Consider the following 24,503-nt stretch of genomic DNA (forward strand, 5'->3'; position numbering starts at 1 on the left):
AAGGTATAATAATAATAATAATAATAATAATAATAATAATAATAATAATAATAATAATAAAATAATAATAATAATAATAATAATAATAATAATAATAATACATTTCCCACAATGCCATGCGAGTTTCAAATTAGCTACTTCAAATCGTTAAATATATTACCTAAATACAATAATCAGAACTAATTTAGATTAATTAGTGATTTATTAATTATCTATATCTGCATAGGTGTAAATGATAAAGTTACGTTTTAAGAGTGTTTTTATTATTTTTACACAGATCATGAAAAACCCCTACGAATAAAAATGTATGTTTTTTTCCCTTTATAAGGCCTTGTTGTTAAAATGTTGCAAAGTTTTTGTGTGCTGCTTCTCTCCCGCAGAAATGATACAATTTAAAGGGAATTGGGGGGGGGGGGGGCTTTAAAAATGTCTTGGTCTTAAAAGTTATGGCACAGACTTCATTAAAATGATTCTCCGTTCGCAATTTATTTTGAAGAAACCCGGAATCGCTTCCGGTTTGGATGTTTTGAATAGTAGCATGTTGCTAGCTGCTGTTAGCTGATTGAAAGGAAAAAACATGGGGAAAGAAGTTTATAGATGCATCGAATGTAGCGATAAAGCCTCGGAACTTTACAGGGATTACAATAACGGAATTCTGAAGATAACTATTTGTGTGGGTAGCTTTTTACATTAGATATGAGGCGTCTCAAGGCACGCGGATAACGAACGTGTAGTTAGTTTAGTTTTTTTTAAAAACTCAGACATATTTTATCTGGTATTTCCGTATGAGCTGTTAGCAAAACCTTAATAAAATTATGTTAAAACAGAGCTACAGAACAAATTTGCATCTTAAATTTTTTTAGGTTTTTGTTTGTTTTTAACTAATGGCTGAGCCATGTGTATCATCATGCACATTGCTGCATTGATTTGGCCACAGGTATTTTGTGTGTCCCACCAGGCTAAATGTTGTGGTTGGTTGCAGATCTTTAAGTCCCAACAGCTTTCCCTCGCATTTGTTCCCTGCAGTTGACCTATCCCCTGGGAGAGGGACTTAGGAACCATTTGGTGTATAAACCATAACTGTAATCCTAACCTTGACCTTTCCTCTGGGTCTGTGCGGCCAAGAAAAAAGTTCAGATCTGGCTGCTTGTATTTAGAAAAATACATGCAAGTAGAACAGTTCTTAAGGGCTTAGTACGACATATTAGCCAGCTCAGCTACACACTTTATAATGTTGTTGTTTTTTTTTTACCCAGGAGTCCTGCCAAAAGCCTGTTGATAAGTACATTGAATATGACCCAGTTATCATCCTCATTGATGCCATTTTGTGCAAGACTCAGGCTTTCAGGCACATTTTATTCAACACAAGCCTGAATGTAAGTAACCTGCAGTTTCACCTTTTCATGACTTTTGACTGATGCATGTTTTCCAAAGTAATAAAATTGCCACATTCTTAATTTTATGGTTTATTTCAAGACAGACTCCGATTAAAATTGTGGTTTTTAAGAAGTAATTTGATCATTTTGTCTCATTGTGGAGGACAGATATAAAGAAAAAATTAAGATTAAAACTTCTTTTCTGAATATTTTCTCATGCAAAATGTGATAATTAGGAGCAGATGAAAAAATTATGTTTGAAAAAACTTGTAGTATTTGCGTACAAACTAAAATTGCTACAGTCTCCCTGCTCTGCTCCATTATGATGCATTCACTGCCAGACAAATAGATCCCTGTACGTTTTTGTTTTTCTCATCTGAGCTGGAATCTGGATCTAAACTGAATACAGCTGGATGGCTCTGATATTGTTCACAATTTTTGTAGCACCACTAATGTTAGGTTGGGGTTGTGAGCGGGAGACACTGTAAACAAAGGGATCATGGGGAAATGAGCTTACTCCATGCCAAAAGTCCCACCCACAACTCACAGGTAAATGTTCAAAAAGACAAAGAAAAGACCACTGGGAACACTTTGGAAATAGTTTAAATTTTGATTGGAGTAGAAAATGTAAACAGGCAAACTTGCTGGTCTTTTGCAAACTGCCATGAGACAGAAAAAAATGACAGAATCTGAGTCATTCCAATAGTGAGTTGCAACAAACTGAGAGCAGCTCGACACTGGGAGGTACAAGGAAACGACAAGAAATCCGTGTGCAAAGAGGCAAAAAAAAAAAGACTATGAGTAATAGAGTCAAAATAAATATGAATAAAAAAGAATCTTTAAAAAAGTATAAGTCCAGTAAGAAAAAGGATAAGAAGAAAATAATAACAGGAGCCCAAACGCTGATGAAATAAGAGTGTGTGTATGTTGTCATCAAGTGGGGTGTGGCTGGTTTTTGTCTGTGTTCAATGAAGTAACTGATGAGGATGACACTAGAGATGGGAGAATCAATACTAAGGTATCATACATCCCCCATTCTGGTATTGACTACTTACTTAAAGAATTGATTACTAAGTAATTAGTGAGAAAATAAAAGTGCATGTGTCATTGCTAGAGAGTGTTGGTTGTGCGGTGAGTTACTTCAGTGTTTTGTGCCGACAGCATGTACATACGACAGCCATACATATTTCAAACAGTTTTATTATTGCTCTAGATATTAAACAGTAGTGCTTTTAGCTGTGCTGCTTTTACTAATGCTTAAAGAATCTTGTATTGATGATGAAGAAAAGACCACTGGAAGCACTTTTCCAGTAGTAATCTCGAATCATCTAAAGATGATTGAAGAGGGACTTGAAAAAAGCATTTTTGGTGTAAAGTTTGACTTTTTAACATGGGAGTCAATAGGAAATTGCTCACTATTGAACAAGCCTCCAGTGGTCATTTAGGGAATTACAGCAATTACTTTGCCTTCACGTTGGAAACAAAATACGAGGGTTTTTTGGTATTTCTTTATATTCATTTGTCATAAAGAAGAACAATTAGCTATTTCCATGTTATTTGGAGTATTTTAGCTTTTTTTTCAATATTTGATTTCTATTCAGCCAAATTTGGCACTAGTATTTGTTCCCTTCAGCTACGTTAAGTCTGCCCTTGGCAACACACGATCAAGCAATCACTTCCAATGAAAAGTTTATGTAAAGGCTTGTAAAAGTGCGTTTCGAGCTCCTGCGTTCAAAACCCTCGTGTTCACGCGTAGCTATGCTCATTTGTTGGGCCGTTTTTGAGCTCTACGAACAAAACAGGCTGCATTGAACGCATGTCGAAAGTATAACCAGGTTGAACTTTGACCAATCAGGGGCCTCGGATTTGGCAGTGACGTATGAATGGCGTCTCTTTTAGTTCACAGAAGTGCCAACCGTTTGAAAATTGATCATGAAGGAGAAACGAATGATTGCGATTTGTGCCCAGATGGACTTCTATGACGCCAAGTCTTTCATATATCAGAATAGAGCTGAGAAAGAAAAAGGCTGCTGCAAGATTTACCAGATTTGTACCACTTTGACATTTTACACTAAGCCTTTGCCAACTGTAGGTGGTTAGTACTAGTGTAAAGTACTAGTAGACACTAGTATTGGGCAATATCAGTCCAGTGTGGGCTAAACATGCGTTCAAGAATGCAAGCTTCAACGCATGCCTGATGTGAACGTGGCATAACAGTGTAGAAACATGAAAACTTAAATTACTTAGTCACCAAAAATGTTCATTCAGTCAAAACAACGTTTCCTTGACAGTATTCTATTACTGACAGGGCTGTTTTTTCTCCACGTTTCTCCAGATTCACTGGAAGCTGTGTGCCTTCTGCCTGCTGTGCGAGGCCTACCTCAGGTGGTCGGCGCTCCACGGCTCCGAGCAAAGCGGCGACCCCGCCGACATCATCAGATACACCAAGGAATGGGAGTTTTATGTCATGTTTGGATTGGCTGCCCTCGGTATGAAGATAACAGAGTCAGTGTGTTAATACGCAGGCCACAGGGCACAAACATTAATTCACAACAGGAAAACTCCAGAAATCTCCAAATAGATGTTTGGATACAAAATCTATTTTCTACTGATGAGGAAATCATTAATCATGATTGGGATTAATTCTGATTTATCAGAGAATCTTTTTCGGTAACATGAAACCCCCTTTTCTCGGCAGAACTGGCGGCCTTCTGCGGCGGCGCTCTGCTCTTCCTTTGGCTGTGGGTGGGTGCGCTGCAGGGGGGCTCCGTACAGCTCGGACCGCTCCTCAGAGCCTTGCTGCTGTCTTGCTACGGCAAAGTCCTGCTAGTTCCCGTGGTCATCTGGGAGCACGAATACTCCCTCTTCTGTCTGGGACTCATCAAACTTTTTGTTCTGACCTCAAACTCTCAGGCCATCAGAGGTAGGAGATGCATTTAATTGATTAAGATCAGTGATTTAATAATCAAGTTTATTTCAGAAAAATACTAGACGTCACCACAATTAATCACATCTGATCAAAAATGTTCAATAGTTCTGAAGATACTAACACTGCAGTCACAGAGCTTTCTCCACATGACTAATTATCACCAGTTTTTAATAGGTAATAGTTAACTATTATAACTAGTTGATAGTTGCACTATTATAGGAAAAAGAAAAACTCTGGCGTACCCGGCTACAAAACCACCCAACCGGATTTCTATCGCGGTGTCCATTAGGCCGGCAGGGAGCCTTAAGAAATTAACCAAATAAATGTACAGATTTTTAGTAGCCAGTGGTAGTAGCATAGTAATTTTAGTTGCAAACATTATTATTAGAAAAGTAACAAAAAATAAATAAAGGCGGGGGGTGAAGATGTTAGAGCATAAAACGTAGGAAGGACAAAAATGTATGAAATCATCAAATTAGTTTCTTGACATAGTCCATTATGTAAAAAAGTCATTTTTTTATTGATTGAAGGTTTAGTTTTCAATGCAAAAATGTGTGATTAAAAAGTAGAATTAAAAAAAGTAGAATCTAGTTGCTGGAAGTTTTTTGTTCTTTTTTTAATCCTATTATTATTATTATTTTAATATCTTGTCATGTCCAACAGCTGATAAACAGATAGGAGCTGAATGCTTTCTGTTTCAGAGAGATTCTACTGTTACAGTGGAGGGTTATGCAATTTTAGACATGTAAGGTGTATGATCAGATGAACCCTGATTGTACTTGAGGCCAAACTTGATTTATATTATTTATGTTTGCATACATTTCTTAGAGAAAATGAGAGAGAGGGGTGTTAGAGATGGGGATAGGGACACAAAAGAAAAGGGTAAGCGGAAGAAGGCGGATGGAAAAAAGCTGGATTTGTTTATTAATTTTTACACAAGTATCAGATTTGGACTCAGAATCGGATCAGGCCAAAAAAACCTGATCAGGCATCCGTAGTATTTACCAATAAAATCCTTTTTCTTAAATGTACTTAGAATACAACCTTTTTATTCAAATGCATATACAAATCTCTATTGTTTATGACCCTCATCATATTCATCATGTCCTCCTGTGATCTTTTTGCAGTGATCCTGAACAGCTGCAGACGTCTGTCTGTGGCCGCCGTCGTTTTCGGCTTCCTGTCAGAAACCTTAGTGGCCCGGGCCTGTCAGCAGCTTCCATGCAGCATCTAGGATGTGTTGGCATTTGAGGGATGCATGCTGGAACGTCTGCTACCTTCAGGCGGAATGGTGGACGCACAAAAAAAAAAAGAACGGACATTATTTTTAAGATATCTTTCAGGCTCTTGCTCAAATTCATAAATGAAACCTTTCCCAATATAAGAAGGACAGAGAGGGAGTCTACGTTTTTAAAGCCTATTGGATGTGCAATAAATATATTTATTGTGGATCGTTATCAAAAAGTCAAGATTTGAGTAGGAGTTTCTGAACTTTTCTTTTAACAGCAGCAAAAAGGGAGAAAGTCATACAAACATTCTCCAACCGGGTTGTTGTTTAGCACGCTCCAGTTCCTTAGTCACTCTTCAGGAATGACAAACAGCCCCCAGGTTGTAATTTGTGAAAAACTACCTCTGTCTGGACAGGCAGCTCCCTGTGCTTTTTTCAGCTCAGTACGAAGAGGCTTTGTGTGGTAAACTAACAGGATCACATGACACAGAGGTCAAGCTTTAAGGTTTCCATCAAGATTTTACTGAATCAACTTTTTCTGTTGGAACCAGAGCACTTATTTAAGAAAGCCAAAATATCCTGTTAAGCTAACAGATCTACATTATTGTAAAGGAGCAGTAATATGGTTCAGCTGTTGATTAGCAGCTCTGTCACATCTCCCAGCGCTTTTTGATGCAGTTAACGGGTGGCTTTAACTAACAGCAGTCATTTGGGAAGAAAAGCAACAAGAACCCATAATACTTCTGCCACCATGCCTCAGAGTCATGACATTTTGATCAGTTTGCCTAAACACTAAGATGTTGCATAATTGGGTGCATTTTTAACTCTTTTTCATTTATTTTTGTTGCTTCTTCTGCATTATAAACGTGCTTTATACCATGGATCAGCTGCTTTTGCATTTCCCACCTTGTTTATAGGACAATAAAGAATGTTTGGATGTTTTTTTTTTGAGGTGTGTGTTGTTTCATGCAAATAAGGTGTTAGAGTTGACTTCAAACATCTATGCATCTGTGCAAGTTGAAATTGTAGATTTAGAAAGTGTTGTTTGTACACTTTGGCATGCAGCATGGTAATCTGAGTTGGTATAATCCGATTGAGGTAACAGCAAATGCTTTGTTGCCTCCTGCAGCACGAGTCAGGAGCAATAAAACAGATTAGCACTAAAAGAGTTAAAAAATTCTTCGACTATAATAGATTTCTTTCATGCACCAACCTCTGAGCCCTGTAATATATGACGCAACTAAACTGATCATAAAAAACTTGCATTTTATGCATTTGTCTTTTTTATTTAAAAACAGATTAGCACCAATTTCCATCCAAATTTTGCACAAATTTATCATCCCATGCACACACATTCACGCACTGATGGCAGCTCCGATGACGCCAGCCTACAACCACCAGGAGTAATGTGGGGTTCAGTATTTTGCCCAAAGACACTTTGTCAAATGGGCAGCAGCGGCTGCTCCAGAATATTCAATATTGTAAAATTAATTGTAAAATTATTCCTTAAGTCCTTAAAGATCCACTCCAATTAAAATGATGTTTTTGTAGCATTTTTCTCACAATGGGGGAGAGATATGAAGGAAATTATGGTTAAAATGCATTTCTTAGTAGTTCTTGTTTCAAATAGCAATGAATCAGGAGCAGATGAAAACATTTTGTAGTTATTATCTACAAACCACAAACTGTCTCCCTGCTCTACTCCATTCTGATCATCCACTGTCAGACAAACAGATCCATGAACGTCTTTGTTTTCCTCGTCTGAGCTGGAATCTGGATCTAAACTGTAGGGCTGGATAGCTACGATATTTCTCACCATTTTTGTTGAACCACTGATGTTAGGTCGGGGTGTGAGGGGCTGTAAGATAGCAGGAGAGCGTGGAAACAAATGAATCTACAGAAATGATGTCCTATTTTGTCTAAAATTACATAATTATAACTGAGACCACTGGGAATTAGATGAAAAGCCACAATGTGAATTTAAAAGTGACATTGCATGAAAATCCCTGTAAATTGCGTTTCAGGAATTTTCACAAATCAGACATAGTTTTTTTTGTACCACTAATGTTATCTTGGGATTAGCTGGAGAGAGTGTAAGCAAAGGCATGATGAGAAATTAGCACAGGCTTACTCAATGTCAGCAGTCCTGCCCACAACTCAGAGGCAAAGTTTTTAATAAACTACTGCTGCTCTTCAGAAAATATGTCCCAAAAACAAAGTTTTTTTCTGGTTAAAAATGGCATAAACAAAAGACCAATGCAAATGCGTTAAAAATAGATCAAAAGATGGTCGGAGTGGGACTTCATGCAAGATGGAAAAACAATTAAAGCAGAAACTGAACTAACATTTGACATGAGAAAACAAAAACTGAAATCTCAAAATAACATCACATTTTATTCCAGTAGGTTATCGTGAAGAGAGCAGCTGTTTGAACAGCTCTGATTTAGTGAACGGCCCAATCTCTCCCCGTGGAGAGAGTGATGCGCACCTTGGATTTGCTCCGTCAAGATTATGGTAATCTGCTGTAATCTCTGAACAGACGCTCAGACAGACAGCATGCATGCAGAGAACAGAGCCACAAAGCAGGCTCTGAATGATGCACACAGTCACCAGAAACAAACTGGATTCCCCTCATCTGCTGTATAGTGTGAGACTCAGGAGGAAGCGCCACAGAAAGAGGAAAACATACCAGATGACCCATTTCTTCACTGCAATGTTATCATCAGTGCTGGAAGAAGCATCAAAGCATCCTGCTGCATTAATGATCAATCACAGTGGAAACTGCACGAGCCTGGCAGCAGCTCAAGCACTAGATGCAGCAGCTTGGCGCATTTAAATTCAAGTCAGGGATGAAGAAGAAGAAGTAGGGCAGCAACACAGACCAGCAGAGCAGTTGGAAGCTGGTTTGGAAGAGATTCTTTGGTATTTCAAGGAGGAGTCCAAATCTGTGCTCCTAAATCCTATGAATGCCAAATTTGACGAAATTCTCAACAGGTCTGCAGCAGACCATCATGGAAGATAAAACAGAAATCCTGGAACACGTTTCAGCAGCAAGTTCTAGGTAAATGCTGAACCACTGTCCCGCATGATCTATATCTATGACTGATTTCGCTGAACGAACACCACCGAGTCGGAACCAGATGTTGCCAGTAAACAGTGTTTGGTCCAAGTTGGTCTGAGTTTCTATGGCAACCACTCTCACCAGTCAGGAGTGAGCTTGTTGGAAGTCCAACCTGACAGATTCAATCAAAAGTTTCAAACGTTTGACCTGAGAACACCTAATTTAATGGAGACATCTGATTGGTCAATGTATATCTTGAATAACTTACACTACAGAAAAACTATCATGGAAAAAAATGAGGAAAATCAAGAACATGTTACAAAACAAGGTATCAGAGGCATGAAAGTTTATTCTGACAAAATAGATAAAGTCTGAGTGATAACTGTTTATTTCTCTAAGTAAGCATTGGATCTTGGAACCATCCTGTTTGAAATGTTCAATGGGAGGAGTCACTCAGTCCAGTTGTTGTGTACAGTCAATAGTTTGTCAGCCACGTTTGTTTCTTGTAGTTCTTGGGTTTTTCTAGAATTAGTGTGGGGATTTGTAGAATTTGTGGGTTTGAGGATAATTGCTGTTTTTTTTGTTGTTGTTTGTATAAGGAAGCAGCAAAACACTACTTTTTAAAGTTCCTTTGTCACTGATTTCAATGTAAATTGTCCTGATTAGGGTCTCTGTGGTTACTGGAGACTATCTCAGCAGTTATCATGTCAGAAGGAGGTTTTTTTCCCCCCAAATACTCTGTTAAATAAAATGGACAAAGTTACAACAATAACATCAGGAAACAGGATTATGTTTCACTCAGATGAGAAACATGAACCCAATTTTAATGTCTTTACCTTTTTTTGAGAGCAGTCTTTTCAAGTAGCTGCTAGGATTCTAATGAATGGATTGTCCTGTATCTTATTCAGTTAAATTATAGTTGGTACATTCTCTTTTGTGTTTTGCAAAGGTACATAAAGGAAGGAGGAGTAGAAGGAGTTTTATGATCCAGTGATTTGCATGAAAATCAGTACTTAAACCTGTGGTTTTAGCCACTTTGGCTACCTATGATGAAATCAAACTCTGGATTTTCCAAAAATGGGTGGGTAAGACGAATAAACAGGACAGACACCTGTTGAAACCAAAAACTATTCATATAAAACATGGACAATGTCTGTGGTCACCTGACCCATTTGTTGGTATTGGGCTCGCAAGTTAACAATTACTTATCCACCTAGAGAAATGCTGTGTCTACATTAATTAAAAATATTTTATTAAAACATTTTGAAAAAAAAAATACAAAAATGTTTCTCACTATTTTTGCTAAGTTTTAGCTTTTACCACAATTCCAGTTTCAGCAGTAACATGTCCAAAAGATAAATATAAACTTCAGCAGCTAACTTGAGTCTTGGACAGCATACCATCACTGTAATCACATTGAAAATAGGTTGTTTTGTGTAATACATGATTATTACCGAGTTGAGGTCTGTTTCATTTACTGTTTCTGCTGCTAAACTTTAAATTCTGAAAATAATGTTTGGCTGGCTGTAGGAAACCAGACGAGGTGTGCTGAAAGGTGAACAGGAATTCATGTTTTTTAGCTTAGTTTTTGTCCAACGGAATCGAAAACTAGAGATTTGCGTTATTTGAATAGAATTGTGGTTATTTAAAATATGACTTCATGATTAAAATATTATTGTAATTGTTAATTTTTGCTCATTTTAACTGTTGGATGTTAAAAAAAAACAAGGATGTTTAGAAATGCAATTGTCTTTCCTTTGTCCAGATCTCTGAATTAAGGGGATCTATCCATGTTGGAACAACAGAAAGAGAACAGAAGATATGTTACACCACCTTAAAACTCATGATCTGCCCCCCAAAATGAACAGGAAAATGTCCTTTTTTTGTAGGATTGACCAACGGCTTCCTCTGGTTTTGTATGGGACTATTTTAGCAGATAAACATGATTGTTTACAATGATGATCATCAGTAGAAACACAAGAGTAATTTTTAGATTTGGTGTTTAAGCTCTTTAGATTAGTTGATATGTTTTATTGAAGAATGTGGTCTCTCCAGTCTGTATTGATAAACTGCAGCCACTGGCCCCTTCATTAGGTCCACCTTGCTGGTACTGGGTTGGCCCCTTTCTGCCTTCAGAACCGTCCTCTGCTTCGCATCTGACGGCTCAGGCTTGCACGGCGTGCGTTAATTTCTGATAATGCACATTTCGTCGGCCATTATCCCTTACTTATTTCAGTTTAAAAAACGTTTTTGAGGCTCTGTGCAATGCAGCACGGATGTTGTCATTGGCAGCTCGCAAATGTGTCATTCAAGTCTAAACCAATAGAGTGTTTGTCCCTTAAGAGTCATTCCTTGCATTTTTTTCAGGCAAATAAAAAAAAGTTTTCTGTTTTTAGTGTAAGAATTTAGACAATGAAAGTTCTGTTTTTATTTAGTTTGAATGACCGGTTTACTAAAATGTTTTTTTTTTTCATAACAAAAATTTTAAACTGCAGCAAAACTTCAAAAATATCTGCTAAAACAGTTGAACACTAGTATTTTATCAAGATGTCCAAAAATATTTTACTTATTTCTAAAGCAAAACTGAATTCGTATGGAGGACATCATTTTAAAATAACAAGAGGTCAAGCTCTCACCAGTTTACCTTCCAGGATCAGCTACCGGATGGATTTTGTTCTCCTATTGTTCTTCATATTTCTTGTATTTGTGCACGTTTCCACTTCAATAAAAACTAATGAGATACTTAAAAGAATAACTTTGAGCATTAAAGAGCTGATCAGCATCATTCCCATCATTTCACAGAGTCAGGAACAGTAAGTTTGCCCCAAATCATTATTTATTCAGACATTTTTCCTCCACTTAACGACCAACTATGAGTGATATGCATTTCAAGAAAGCATTAGGTTACATACACCTCTGTTTTGTTCAGAGCTTCCTTCTGAATCAAGCATGTGAAACAGATCGGATCCTTTGTTTAACCCTTGTGCTATCTTATAGGGTCCAGATGACCCCACCCTTACATTGACATGTTATTCCTACCATGACAAAGGTGGAGAGGATTCCATGTAATCCATGGACACCAGTGAAGATCACAAATCATTGAAAAAAAAAAGGTTCAGCGCACTGTCTAGTGGGTCTAGATGACCCAACTGTAAAGTGCCCAGGATAGCACAAGGGTTAACCAGATCCAAAAACCCAGATTTGCATAAACAGTAGGACGATTTCAAACATCCAGAAGTGATAACTGAGGCGTGATCGCTGTTAGAGACGACCTTCATAAGTCACCAGGCTTCGAGGCTCCGTTCCTGTTTGGAGTTCTCTGAACCGCCTTTGAGTGACGATTATTCCAAGTTGGCAACATTCAAATCCACATGAGCACGGCACTGCATTATATACATTTAGATCACGATTCAATGAGGAAAACACAAAGAACAGCCTCGGTGTTACATTAAAATGGTCTGAACACAACAAAAACAGATATGCTGATGACATCTTTGTGTTTTTACATCCATCTATCACATTAAAAAAAAAAGGAAATTCAGGTTCGATCAGCTGGTGCTGCTATAAAGCTCATCTTTACAGATTTAACTGAAGAGGATCATTCTTCGCGTTGTGTGAAACATCGAATGGTTTCAAATCTGACATAAAAGACCTTAATACATTGAGAAATGTCATATGGCGGAACAGAGAGAAACTTCAAAGACATTTGTGATGTGTTAGACCCAAACGTCAGCTGTTTGGGGTCTACTGTATTGTCCTTCATGCCTTTATTCTGAGAAATTTGTCATCCAGCAACAGCAGGATTGCAGTTAGGAAACAGTGATGCAACACACAACCTTAGGGTTTAAGGGATACGTTTGAACATCCACATGTACTGCAGCAGCTTTACAACCCAGCAGTGTTTAAAGGCTGGTCTATTCTCTGCAGGCTGGAGAAAAGCAGCCATTGGTTAACAAAGGCACTGAAAGAGACCACGCCCAGAAAAAAGGAATCTGTGGATTAGACTTCAGCCAACAATCTTTGAATTATTTTTTCTTGATATTTTGTTTTTAATTGATTTGAGGTCCAAAGCTTCTAAACGTGATCACGAGTTAAAGCCTTGGGAGCCGTGATGAACACCAGCCAAAACCTGGAGAGGATTGTTTCTTGTTTTGTGCCCATTTCAAAATAAAAGACTTCTCAGTTTCAGGATTAGTTTAATGCGATGCCAGAGCACAAAGCTGCTCGTTCTCCAGCTACCCTGCCAAACTCACAGATGTGTTTTCTGGGTGGTTTTTACTGACTGAACACATCGGACCCAGGTTTGGAAGGGACGACTGGAACTCTGCGTGGCGGAGATCCATCGACAATCAAGACTTGAAGATGTCAGTTGGAAATAAATCCTTAAAGTTCCTTTCAACTAAAGCTGAGAAATGTTTCTTATTAGTGGAGTAATATTGAGATTATTAAGACTTTTCAATGGAAGTTTATTCTATTGTTGTAAAAGCAGAAAACATGAAAGGAAAAACTTGACGTGTTACTCCTGAAGCTAATCCTGATCCCCCAAGATCTACAACCCCGTCTTGCTGAATACCCAGAACAGATGTTTATTTAGCCTGGAATCACCTGATCCAGCTCCTTAACCATCAGGGTCATACATCTTGACTGGGGTTGGACTGCCCCGACTGACAGCAAACAGTTTATTGAAAGCCCTTTGTACCACCTTGAAGACTTCTACCTACCACCCATGGGTTCCATCTTTAATTTTTGGTCATGATTTGGACCAAAACACACCAACATGTTCAAAACAAGTAGCTAGTGAGGTTACAGGCTATGAGGCGCTGAGCCCAAATACTTTTTTCTTGGTTAAGGCTGATGCGAAAGCTCCCCTGGACCCTAAAGTTCTGGATCCATTCTTGATCTGCTTCCTTTTATTAACGTGTTCTTGATAATCCTATATTTTTGGTACGTAATTCAAGTTATAAACTGACCAATCAGACATCTGAGGCCAAACGTTCAAAACACCTGATTGACAGATTTCATGAAGACCACCTTCAGGGGTGAGGCCTTCCAACAGGCTCACTCCTAATTGGTGAGAGTTGTTGCCAGAAACGTTAACAGACCAACTCAGACCAATCACTTATTACTGAGTATTTCTGGCTCCAACATGGCGATGTCTGCATTGTGAAAAAAAGGAGACCAAATTGACTTAATTTTGTTGGAAGTGAACCATTTTCTATGGGTGACATCACACTCGCTCGGTCCAGGTTTCATGTAGAGTCAATGGTTGAACCCAGACAGAACTCTTCCACAAAAACTAAGAAATAAAGTGAAGAGGTTTGCATCGGACAATCTTTAGCTGCTGCAAGATTCATTGTCGTACATCAATTCCACAATTGTATTTTGTTTTTACATTTTTATGTCATAAGTTTTCCTTAATTCAAAGCACAGACCAGCACTAGACTGATGGAACATCCTGTCTGACATTTTCCACCTCAGACGATTTCAATCCTGAAGCTCGGCCTCTGCAGAACCGCAGATGTCAGAGGAAGCAGAGAACTTCACACTTAATATCATATGAATTCTATTTTCTGTACTAAATGCTGGCAGGAATACAAAAATGTGCACATTTTAGACCTCATTTGTGTCTCCATTACTCCTCAGACATGTTTCTTCTTCTGCCTTTTTTCACTCAACTTTAGAGAAAATGGTTTTTGTTAGTTTGTTCAATAACTTGATGACCCATTTCCAAACAACTGACCAGTGTAGCTTTTTTAGTAAGTGATTCGAGACACATGATGTGTAAAAATCAGAAATGTCCAGAAAATGATCTAAAGAACCAGAGAGCCCACTGCTAACCGACCTTTGCTTTAAGTTCTCATTTCTTTAAAGCTGGTTTTGTGGAGAAATGCTGTAAACATCGATTGATTAACCAGAACCAACTCTGTGCTTCTTGGGCTCCGATGCTTCTTTTCATGGCTTCAGCCATTATTCTGGATCACTTCAGAGCTCTGCCACATAAAAACAAGACAAACCTTTGTCCGCACATTCAACCGACCACGTTTACGAGGTTTTCCTTTAGGATTTCTTCCTGCATCCTTCCGCTCCCAAGTCCAGAATTCAGGGATGATGCAGTGGATGTTCTCAGTCTGGACCTCGATGGTGCAGAACAATAAGTTCATCTTTATATTAGATATATAGCTTAAATAATAAACTTTGTTCATATACTTTGGAGGATATAAAAAAGAAAGGCTCTGCTACGGAAGAATAGCAGGTCTAGAAGCAGCAGCTCTTGATCAGAAGAGAGTACTGCTAAATTCAGAGTGGGAGGAGTTTGTCGGAGCCGTTCTGCAGGAACATGCAGCCCAACTCGGCCCTCGGAGCGCCAATCCGGGATAGCAACAGAACCGGACCTCAGATGTTGACGTGAAAGGAAGGCCAGCTGTCTTCCCGGTTGCGCACGCTCCCGTTCTTGGCGCCTGCCTCCCCGTCGGGCTGCTCCCCGGTGGGGGTGGTGCCCGGCTCGCCATAATACTCGTCGTCCTCGTCGAAGAAGCCGTTCTCCATCATGCTGAGGCTGGAGGCAGCGCTCAGGTCATGGCAGCTTCCCTTGTACTCCTGGATGGACTCATGGAGCGACCACAGCTGACACAGCAGAGACATGTCCTGCTGACGCAGTCCCACCTATAGGAAACGCCAGAACTATGATTAGCATGAAATACTTAAAACCAACAAAAGTCACATTCCTTATACGACACTAAACTCTCTAAAACACTTTGGAGCTTGTGACCCGTTCATTTCAAACCTGAGCTTTTTCCAACGGCATTGATTAATCTGCTCCTGATTCACAGTGATCTAAATTAAAAAAATACTCGGAAACGCAGTTTTAAGCTTAAATTCTTTTATCCTCCATCATGGGGAAAATGCTGCAAGAACAAACAAGTACAAACACCAAAAACACCATTTTCCTTGGAGTGGGTCTTTAAGAAAAACGTAAAAAGTTGGAAAAATTTAAATTTTATCTTAAAAAAGCAGAGACTGATTCGTCTCGACCACATCTTAACCATGTTTTTAGTATTCAAAGGCAACTACAAAAACAGTTTTCCTGTTAGTTTTGACGTAGAAAACAAATGAACATCTCTTTATTTTGTCTCCGAGATGTTCACTGGTTTTCTACATCAAAACTATCAGAAAAACTCTTTGTTTTTGGTTGTCGCTTTTAAATAAAAAAAATAAAACTTGGTTATCAGTCTCGGCAGCCCTGAGAGTGTTAAAACAGTTAAGAAGACGAATGACTGAATGAATAAATGATACTTTGTCTCTACTGGTTCACCAAGCGCTCTATGACATTGATGTTTTGGGCTGGACCACCTGCATGCCCCCTACAGGTTGGATCGTTTTTTCCCCTGTAGAAAGCCCATATCTACGCATAAGGGTGACTGTCGTACCCTTAATGAACAAAAGCATCTAGTGGACAGATGCAACAGGAACTAAAGCGATTGGGGGTACAAACAGGCAACCACTGAAAAATGAATGTTGGTTTAACCCTTTGACCGTGGAGCTTTAGCTCCAGTGTTGACACTTGTTGAACCGCTTATGTAATTATGCAAACCAACTGAAAAAAATGGATCTGTGCTGATTTGTAACATTTATCATTCTTCAGCGGATAAAAGCTGCTTTGCACTAAATTATACAATAGTGTAAAGAAGTTACGCAATAAGCGTAAACCTACTAAGTTTTGATGCAAAAAAAACACTATTTTGTGCCAATATTAAACACTAATACTGTAAAGTGTTTACAAAAGTAAAGCGTTTAAGCGGCCAAAGTAAACCAAAAGCTGCGTCTGAATCTGTTGGAGTTAGGTTCATTGGGTAAACGGTTCGAAGAGCGCGAGTTCTTTTCTGATGCCTGCGACAGCTCCACTATTAAAGGGTTAAACCCGTTTAACCTTTCCTATGACAGATCAAAAAGACATGAAAAGGTGATTTTTTGACCATTTCCCCTCCTGATCTCTGCTTCTTTGTCTAACAAAGCTGTCATTTTCATTTGGTTATGTTTTGTCTTATCATCCTCCCACCAATGAAAAACAAACCACCTTGGGTGGAAAAACATAGAAATGTCAAAGGTTGGAGATATTTTTGTACAGAATAATACCATCAAAACAATGATCAGTTCTGTTCTTAGCTGCCGTCTCTGCTGTCGCCGTCAAATCACCACAGAAAGAGTCAGTCATCCGGCAGACAAGGCACCTCTTCTGCCCAACATTCAGAGCCGTAGTCCAACTACAGAAATCTAAAACAATACCTTTCAAAGTCCCACTCCAACCATCTATTGATCTATTCTCAAAGTGTTACTAGCGGTCTGTTAATTATGATGTCGTTTTTAGCCAAAATTTAAAAAACCTGTGGCGTTTTCAAGGACATAGTTTCTGCAGAGCGGCAAGATCTCATCAGAAATTCACCTCTGAGCAACACCATCCCCACTTCCCATCATCCTTACAGGCCCTCACACCCCCCATTTAGCATTACCAGTGCAAAAAAAAAAACAGCGAGCAATGTTTGAACTATCCAGCTGTATGTTTTTTTTTCAGCTAGATTCCAGCTCAGACGAGGGAAGTGAAGATGAACGTGGATCTAAAAGTGGATGCATCAGAATGGAGAGGAGCAGGGAGCTTTCTTTCTTTCTATAAGTCCTCCATCATCAGAAAATGGCACATGAACAAGTTGGCGCTTAAAGAAATAATATAGAACATAAGGAGTAGGATGACGTTTTTGTGGCTCCTTCAGTCTAAAAGCTTCAAGCTTTAATGACAATTAATCTTGTCATACATATTTGTTCTATTTGTTATGATTAATAAAGTTTTTTTTAAAAAGCTTCAGCTTTGAAAACTTTCCAACCATTATGTTGCGTTTGCTGTAAATCGGAAATGGGATGCACCAAACTGACAGGGGTTTTAAAAATGACCACACCCCAAACCTAAACACTTTATAGCTGCCGCTTATTATGACAGACAGTTTTTGGAAAGCATAATTTGATGTGGGTATGAAAATATAGTTTCTATTAAAAATGATTTTAACAAACAAAGAGTACCCCCCCCCCCTACACGAACACGTGACTATTACAGACAATTAAAGGCTTGACGGAACTAGCAATAAGGCCATCTCTGCTTGCTGTGAACGGAAATACGTGTCTGAAAGTTAACATTTGGTAAACACAGAGCGGTTCATAACAGCAGCACTGACTGTCCTGCCGACAGATGCAAAGAAATGAAAACAGGCGCAGTTCTGACCATTTCTTTCCGCAGGAGAGCCAGCGCAGCGTCGAGGTTGGCCGGCTTGTTGGCCAGCAGGTTATCGGCGTTCCTGCCGCGGCTCAGGTCGTCCTGGATCATGGTCTTCTTCACGTACATCCTCTCCATGTCCCTCCACGAGCCGCCGCTCGAGTTCAACAGCCCGCTCAGGCTCTTCGGCAGCGGCGGCAGCCCCTCGATGCAGGCCATCCCCCCCGCTGTACCGTTCGCGGACTTTCCGTTCATGGCTTCCGGTGTTACCGACAGGACGAAGGGCGGCTATTTTTCCTGCTAAAAAGTTCACCAACCCCACTAACACGACACACACGCCCTACCCCAGCGAGCAGCCGCGGCTTTCTCCGCGTGAAGAGGGGACGCTCGCGACGCCACGTCAAGTTACCGGAACTGAGTCACAACGGCGCTCGAATTATACTTCAAAATAAAAGCCTCTCAGTCAGAAGAACCTCACTCTGGGCTTGAGCAGACTAACAACAGTAACATTAAGCCTTTTTCTGGACAGGGATGCCTACAGGTAGTTTTAAAATACTGATATTTAGAACTATAAAAATATCCCATAACATATTCATTTTTTTAAACGTTTCTATTACTTTTGTTGTTAGTTTGCACATGGACTTCATGACGTACTCACAATAAAATTTTGTTTTTGGTGTCTTTAACATGTTCTTTTTGCATTTTTCTCATAATGGAGGACATATAAGAAAAAAATTAAGCTCAAAATTGCATAGCATTTTTTATTAAAATCATTGTGAATCATCATTGTGTTTGAAAAAGTTCATTGTTTTGTAGATATGACAATTTGTGGACCAAGCTCCCTGCTCCACTACATTCTGATGGATGCCTCTTCCTCCTAAGAGCTGGTATCTGCCTCAAAACTCTACGTCTGGATAGCTCTAATTTTGCTCACCATTTTTGTTGCATTGGTAATGTTAAGTTGGGGTGTGTGAAGGCCTATGAGCTAGCGGGAGACTGTGTAAACAGAGAGCTCTCAGTTATAGGTGATAAAAAGGGAGGCGGGATTGCTACACGTCAACATAATTTCTAATGAACTCCTGTTGCTCAGCAGAAACTATGTCCTAGAAAACGACATGGGTTTTTGACTTTTGCTTAAAAACAGCATAATCATAATTAAAAGACCACTGAGAAGAGTCGGCCAATCACAACGAACGCTTAGATCACCCTAAGGAGTAAATCGCCTAATAAGATGAATGAACAAACAGACGGACACATGCAAAAAGAGGGACAGGATTCTGGCGCAGAAAGAGAAAAAACGAAGGTAGTCAAATGACTCAACAAGAGTAAAAAAGAAACAACAAAAAACTACTCACATAAAAAGTTTTAAAATACCATCACATTTGGGGCTAAAACACAAAATCAGACATATAAAAAAGCCCATTGAGACTGTGATATTGGGCTATACCAATAAAATTGAATTGAATTGAATTAAAACATTTTACTTTTTCTGTATATTTAATCTAGCCACAGGGGTTGCAAGCCAGTTGCCTCTGTGCCGGTCCCAAGCCCGGATAAATAGAGAGGGTTGCGTCAGGAAGGGCATCCGGCGTAAAAATTGCCAAAATAACCATGCGAATCATCCACAACACTTTAGACATACCGGATCGGTCGAGGCCCGGGTTAACAACGACCGCCACCGATGCTGTTAACCTACAGGGTGTCGGTGGAAATTTGACTACTGTTGGTCGAAGAAAGAGGGGAGGCAGAAGGGCCCGTGGCCAGAGAGAGAAGGGAAAAGGCAGGAACATAGGTTTGAGAATAGGGACTCTTAACGTTGGCACAATGACAGGGAAAGGCAGAGAGCTGGCAGACATGATGGAGAGAAGGAAGGTAGATGTACTGTGTGTGCAGGAGACAAGGTGGAAGGGCAGCAAGGCACGTAGTATTGGAGGAGGATACAAACTGTTCTATCATGGTGTTGATAGGAAGAGAAACGGGGTAGGTGTGATTCTGAAGGGGGAGTTTGTAAACAGTGTTCTAGAGGTGAAAAGAGTCTCAGACAGGATGATGAGCCTAAAGTTAGAAATCGAAGGGGTGATGGTGAATGTAGTCAGTGGGTATGCGCCACAGGTTGGCTGTGAGTTAGAAGTGAAGGAGAGATTCTGGAGTGAGTTGGATGAGGTCATAGAGAGTTTTCCCAGAGGAGAGAGAGTTGTTATTGGAGCAGACTTTAATGGGCATGTTGGTGAGGGCAATAGAGGTGATGAGGAGGTGATGGGCAGGTTTGGTGTGAAGGAAAGGAATCTGGAGGGACAGATGGTGGTGGACTTTGCGAAGAGGATGGAAATGGCTGTAGTCAACACTTACTTCCAGAAGAGAGAGGAACATAGAGTGACATACAGAAGTGGAGGTAGGAGTACCCAGGTGGACTACATCCTATGTAGACGAGGTCATTTGAGAGAGGTTATTGACTGCAAAGTGGTGGTAGGAGAGAGTGTAGCCAGACAGCACCGCATGGTGGTGTGTAAGATGACTCTGGAGGTCAGGAAGAAGAAGATAGGGAAAACAGAAAAGAAGACCAAGTGGTGGAAGCTACAGAATGAAGAAACTTGTGAGGAATTTAGGCAGAAGTTGAGACAGGGTCTGGGTGGTCAGGATGAGCTTCCAGATGACTGGGAAACTACAGCAGAGATTATAAGGGAAACAGGCAGGAAGGTGCTAGGTGTGTCATCTGGAAAGAGGAAAGACGGTAAAGAGACTTGGTGGTGGAATGAGGAAGTACAGGAATGCGTCCAGAGGAAGTGGTTGGCTAAAAAGAAGTGGGATGTAGAAAGGACTGAGGAAGGTAGACAGGAGTACAAGGAAGCGCAGCGTAGAGTGAAGAGAGAGGTGGCAAAGGCCAAACAGAAAGCTTACGATGAGCTATATGACAGGTTAGACACAAAGGAAGGAGAGAAGGACTTGTACAGGCTAGCCAGACAGAGAGACAGAGATGGGAAGGACGTGCAACAGATAAGGGTGATTAAGGACAGAGATGGAAAGGTGCTAACAACCCAGGAGAGTGTACAGAAAAGATGGAAGGAGTATTTTGAGGAGCTGATGAACGTGGAAAATGACAGGGAAAGAAGGGAGGAAGATGTGGTTGTTGTGGAGCAGGAAGTAGCAGAGATTGGAAAGGATGAGGTTAGGAAGGCTCTGAAAAGGATGAAGAGCGGAAAGGCCGTTGGTCCTGATGACGTTCCTGTGGAGGTATGGAAGTGCTTAGGAGAGGCAGCAGTGGAATTTCTAACAAGGTTGTTCAATAGGATTTTAGAGAGTGAGAAGATGCCTGAGGAATGGAGGAGAAGCGTTCTGGTTCCGATCTTTAAGAACAAGGGTGACACGCAGAACTGCAGCAACTATAGAGGAATAAAGTTGATGAGCCACACAATGAAGCTGTGGGAAAGAGTAGTGGAAGCCAGGCTTAGGAAGAAGGTGGAGATCTGTGAGCAGCAGTATGGTTTCATGCCCCGTAAGAGCACCACTGATGCCATTTTTGCTTTGAGAATGTTGATGGAAAAGTACAGAGATGGTCAGAAGGAGCTGCATTGTGTGTTCGTAGATTTAGAGAAGGCGTATGACAGGGTGCCGAGGGAGGAGCTGTGGTACTGTATGAGGTCGTCTGGAGTGGCAGAGAAGTATGTCAGAGTAGTTCAGGACATGTATGAGAGAAGTATGACGGTGGTGAGATGTGCTGTAGGTCAGACAGAGGAGTTCAAGGTGGAGGTGGGACTACACCAAGGATCAGCTTTGAGTCCTTTTTTGTTTGCTATGCTGATGGACAGGCTGACAGATGAGGTAAGACAGGAATCTCCCTGGACAATGATGTTTGCGGATGACATTGTAATTTGCAGTGAGAGTAGAGAGCAGCTGGAGGAACAGCTAGAGAGGTGGAGGTTTGCTCTGGAAAGAAGAGGCATGAAGGTCAGTCGTAGTAAGACAGAATACATGTGTCTGAACGAGAGGGATCAAGGTAGAAGCGTTAGGTTACAGGGGGCTGAGGTGAAGAAGGTGCAGGAGTTTAAGTACTTGGGGTCAACAGTTCAGTGTCATGGGGATTGTGGAAAAGAGGTGAAGAGGCGAGTGCAGGCAGGTTGGAGCGGTTGGAGGAAAGTGTCAGGAGTGTTGTGTGACAGAAGAGTGTCAGCAAGACTCAAAGGAAAGGTGTACAAGACAGTGGTGAGACCAGCTCTGCTCTATGGGTTAGAGACGGTAGCAGTGAGACAGAGACAAGAGGCTGAGATGGAGGTAGCGGAGATGAAGATGTTGAGGTTCTCCTTAGGAGTGACCAGGTTAGACAGGATAAGGAACGAGTACATCAGAGGGACGGCTCATGTTGCCTGTGTTAGCGACAAAGTCAGAGAAGCCAGACTGAGATGGTTTGGACATGTTCAGAGGAGGGATAGTGGATATATTGGTAGAAGGATGTTGGAGATGGAGCTGCCTGGCAGGAGGGCAAGAGGACGGCCAAAGAGGAGATACATGGATGTCTTAACAGAGGACATGAAGTTGGCTAATGTTAGGGTAGAAGATGTCCATGATAGAGTGAGGTGGAAAAGGATGATTCGCTGTGGCGACCCCTGATGGGAAAAGCCAAAAGAGAAAGAAGAAGACTTTTTCTGTATATTTCCAAATAATAAAATAAAAATGGAATAAAAGTAAAAATTTAATTGTCTATAGTATTTGTTAACCATAAAGTTATCCCTGATGTACAAAAAAAAAAAAATCTGGAAATCTGAGTAGAATCAGTAACTTTAAAATCTCAAATTTGCACAAGTAAAAGTAAATTTTACCTGAAAGATACTCAAGTCCAATTCAACTCATCCCAGCCAGCTTCTGCGTATTGATCAGAAGCAATCATCATAGGTTAAAATTGTTCACTTCTAAAAAGAGAGTATTTTTGTTTTTATTCATGTTTTATATTTATCTTATTTTAAATGTAAAGTACAAGGCAGAAAGAAATGTAAATGGGAAGCTATCAACACAGGGCAAAACATGGATCGACAAAAAAATTAAAAGATTTAATAGTGAGTTAAGTTAATTTTAGATCTATTAAATGAAACAATTTCTTGAGCTTGAAAAATAAATCAAACGTTCCTTTTAATTTACTGAGGTCAAAACTGATAATTGATATAATAAAAAACGGAAGGCTTTTACTTTGAAATTTCCGAGATTCCACGTTCTCTGTTATTTTGTTGGTTTTTCACAAAAAAAAGGAGTGATTTGTGTTGAGTAGTAAAATCTCCTTCCCGGCCGTTTAACACAGTAACAGCTGGGCGTTCCCAGCAAACATTAAACTGTTCAAACTGTGGGAAACTATCGGTTTTTTATGCTTTGTATTTTTTAAACTTTATTTAAAGTTTAAAAAACTAACAAGTTATTAATTTTAGGAGAATTCTAAATAAATCAGATTTCAAAATGTCCCCCATATTAGAACACACTTGTATTTGTAATATGTACTGATTCTAATTTTAAGCATGAACCTTTTTGAAATTAAAAAAAAGCATACAATTATAAATAATATAAACCTGAGGCCATGACAGAAGTGCGTCTTCAATAGACAATAGTCTGAGTACAAAAGACAGATGGTAGACTTTACCCCTCCTACACACACGTGCCGTACACACAGTTTGCAGCATCATTTAAAACAATGACACAACAAGAGCCTTGAAACCAACAAAGAGCCACCACAAATGTCCTTTCTATACACCGCACCACATGCAAACACACACAGATGAAACCACATTTCCTGAAATTTACTGGATTAAATTTCACTTTTCAAGTCTTGAAAAATCTTCTAAAGAGCAACAATCTTCTATTAGAGCAACAGAATATAGGGTGAAGCCCAAAGAGGTGCCATCAAAGAACAAAAACACCTCAAGGACCTTCCACAACTACTCTGTGCATACATTTTATTTGAAATGACCAAATACATTTTTTGTTGTTGTTTTTTTTCCAGAAAAAGCCCTGAACAATTCTGTTTTAAAATTGAGATATGAACTAACATTTCTGAAGCTACGTTCACACCGGGCATTTGAAACGCGTTTTAAAACGAGCTAAACTTGTATGTTTAGCTTATGGGTTCACACTGGACAAGCAGGGAGGGGCTTCTTGTTCTTCTTTCCCTTTTTCTACTGTTTTCTACAGCATGTGCGCCACTTACAGTTGGAAGAGGCTTGGTACTAAAGGTCAAAGAAGTCTAAATCTTGTGATTCTTGATCTAGGATTTTTCTTTCGTAGGTCTATAGACCTTTTTCACACTTCCGCATTTTTCGACCGGAAATACGTCAATGACGTGTAAAACAACTTCCTGTTAGCGTAGCAGCAGATATGAAGAATGGCAGAGTCGAAGAGTTGCAGTCTCTGTTGCGTTCCAGGCTGTTCGTCTTCCAACCAAAAACAGCCTTACCTTTCATTTCATTATTTTCCTGTGGATCCAAACCTGAAACCCAAATGGATATAGGCGATCCGAAGAGATGAAGGGCATAGTTTTAATGTAAACACAGGTAGCAACCTCTGCTGCCGGCACTTACTAACTTCGCTCCGGGATTGTGGTGCGGCTGCGTCGTTCGTCGCCTGAAGAGTGGTGTTGCCCCGAGTATTTTCCCTTGGAACAACTTTACTGATCC

At 39.9% G+C, this 24,503-nt stretch overlaps 2 protein-coding genes across 2 annotated transcripts; one reads left to right on the forward strand and one right to left on the reverse strand.

The window, feature by feature from the left end:
- Nucleotides 1-489: 489 nt before the first annotated feature.
- On the forward strand, nt 490-6,475 carry arv1 (ARV1 fatty acid homeostasis modulator). Its single transcript, XM_020714670.3, has 5 exons — nt 490-673; nt 1,257-1,376; nt 3,712-3,865; nt 4,075-4,299; nt 5,433-6,475. The coding sequence occupies exons 1-5, from the start codon at nt 578-580 to the stop codon at nt 5,537-5,539; spliced, it is 702 nt and encodes a 233-aa protein (XP_020570329.1). The 5' UTR covers nt 490-577; the 3' UTR covers nt 5,540-6,475.
- Nucleotides 6,476-11,412: 4,937 nt separating this feature from the next.
- On the reverse strand, nt 11,413-18,279 carry fam89a (family with sequence similarity 89 member A). The gene is made up of 2 exons (XM_004083777.5): nt 17,863-18,279; nt 11,413-15,257 (listed from the first exon to the last, which is right to left on the reverse strand). The coding sequence occupies exons 1-2, from the start codon at nt 18,106-18,108 to the stop codon at nt 14,988-14,990; spliced, it is 516 nt and encodes a 171-aa protein (XP_004083825.1). The 5' UTR covers nt 18,109-18,279; the 3' UTR covers nt 11,413-14,987.
- Between the last annotated feature and the right edge of the window lie 6,224 nt (nt 18,280-24,503).

This window comes from Oryzias latipes, chromosome 24, assembly GCF_053564925.1.
Source record: "Oryzias latipes strain Hd-rR chromosome 24, Olatipes_Hd-rR_3.1".
Lineage (NCBI taxonomy): Eukaryota > Metazoa > Chordata > Actinopteri > Beloniformes > Adrianichthyidae > Oryzias > Oryzias latipes.

Bases quoted from the DNA above. Each gene is read 5' to 3' on its own strand.
- fam89a (XM_004083777.5), bottom strand. From the start codon at position 18,108: ATGAACGGAAAGTCCGCGAACGGTACAGCGGGGGGGATGGCCTGCATC. The intron at 15,258-17,862 runs GTCAGAACTGCG...CGTTTCCTATAG, and splicing joins CTCTCCTGCGGAAAGAAATG to GTGGGACTGCGTCAGCAGGA.
- arv1 (XM_020714670.3), top strand. From the start codon at position 578: ATGGGGAAAGAAGTTTATAGATGCATCGAATGTAGCGATAAAGCCTCG. The intron at 1,377-3,711 runs GTAAGTAACCTG...ACGTTTCTCCAG, and splicing joins TATTCAACACAAGCCTGAAT to ATTCACTGGAAGCTGTGTGC. The intron at 4,300-5,432 runs GTAGGAGATGCA...ATCTTTTTGCAG, and splicing joins AAACTCTCAGGCCATCAGAG to TGATCCTGAACAGCTGCAGA.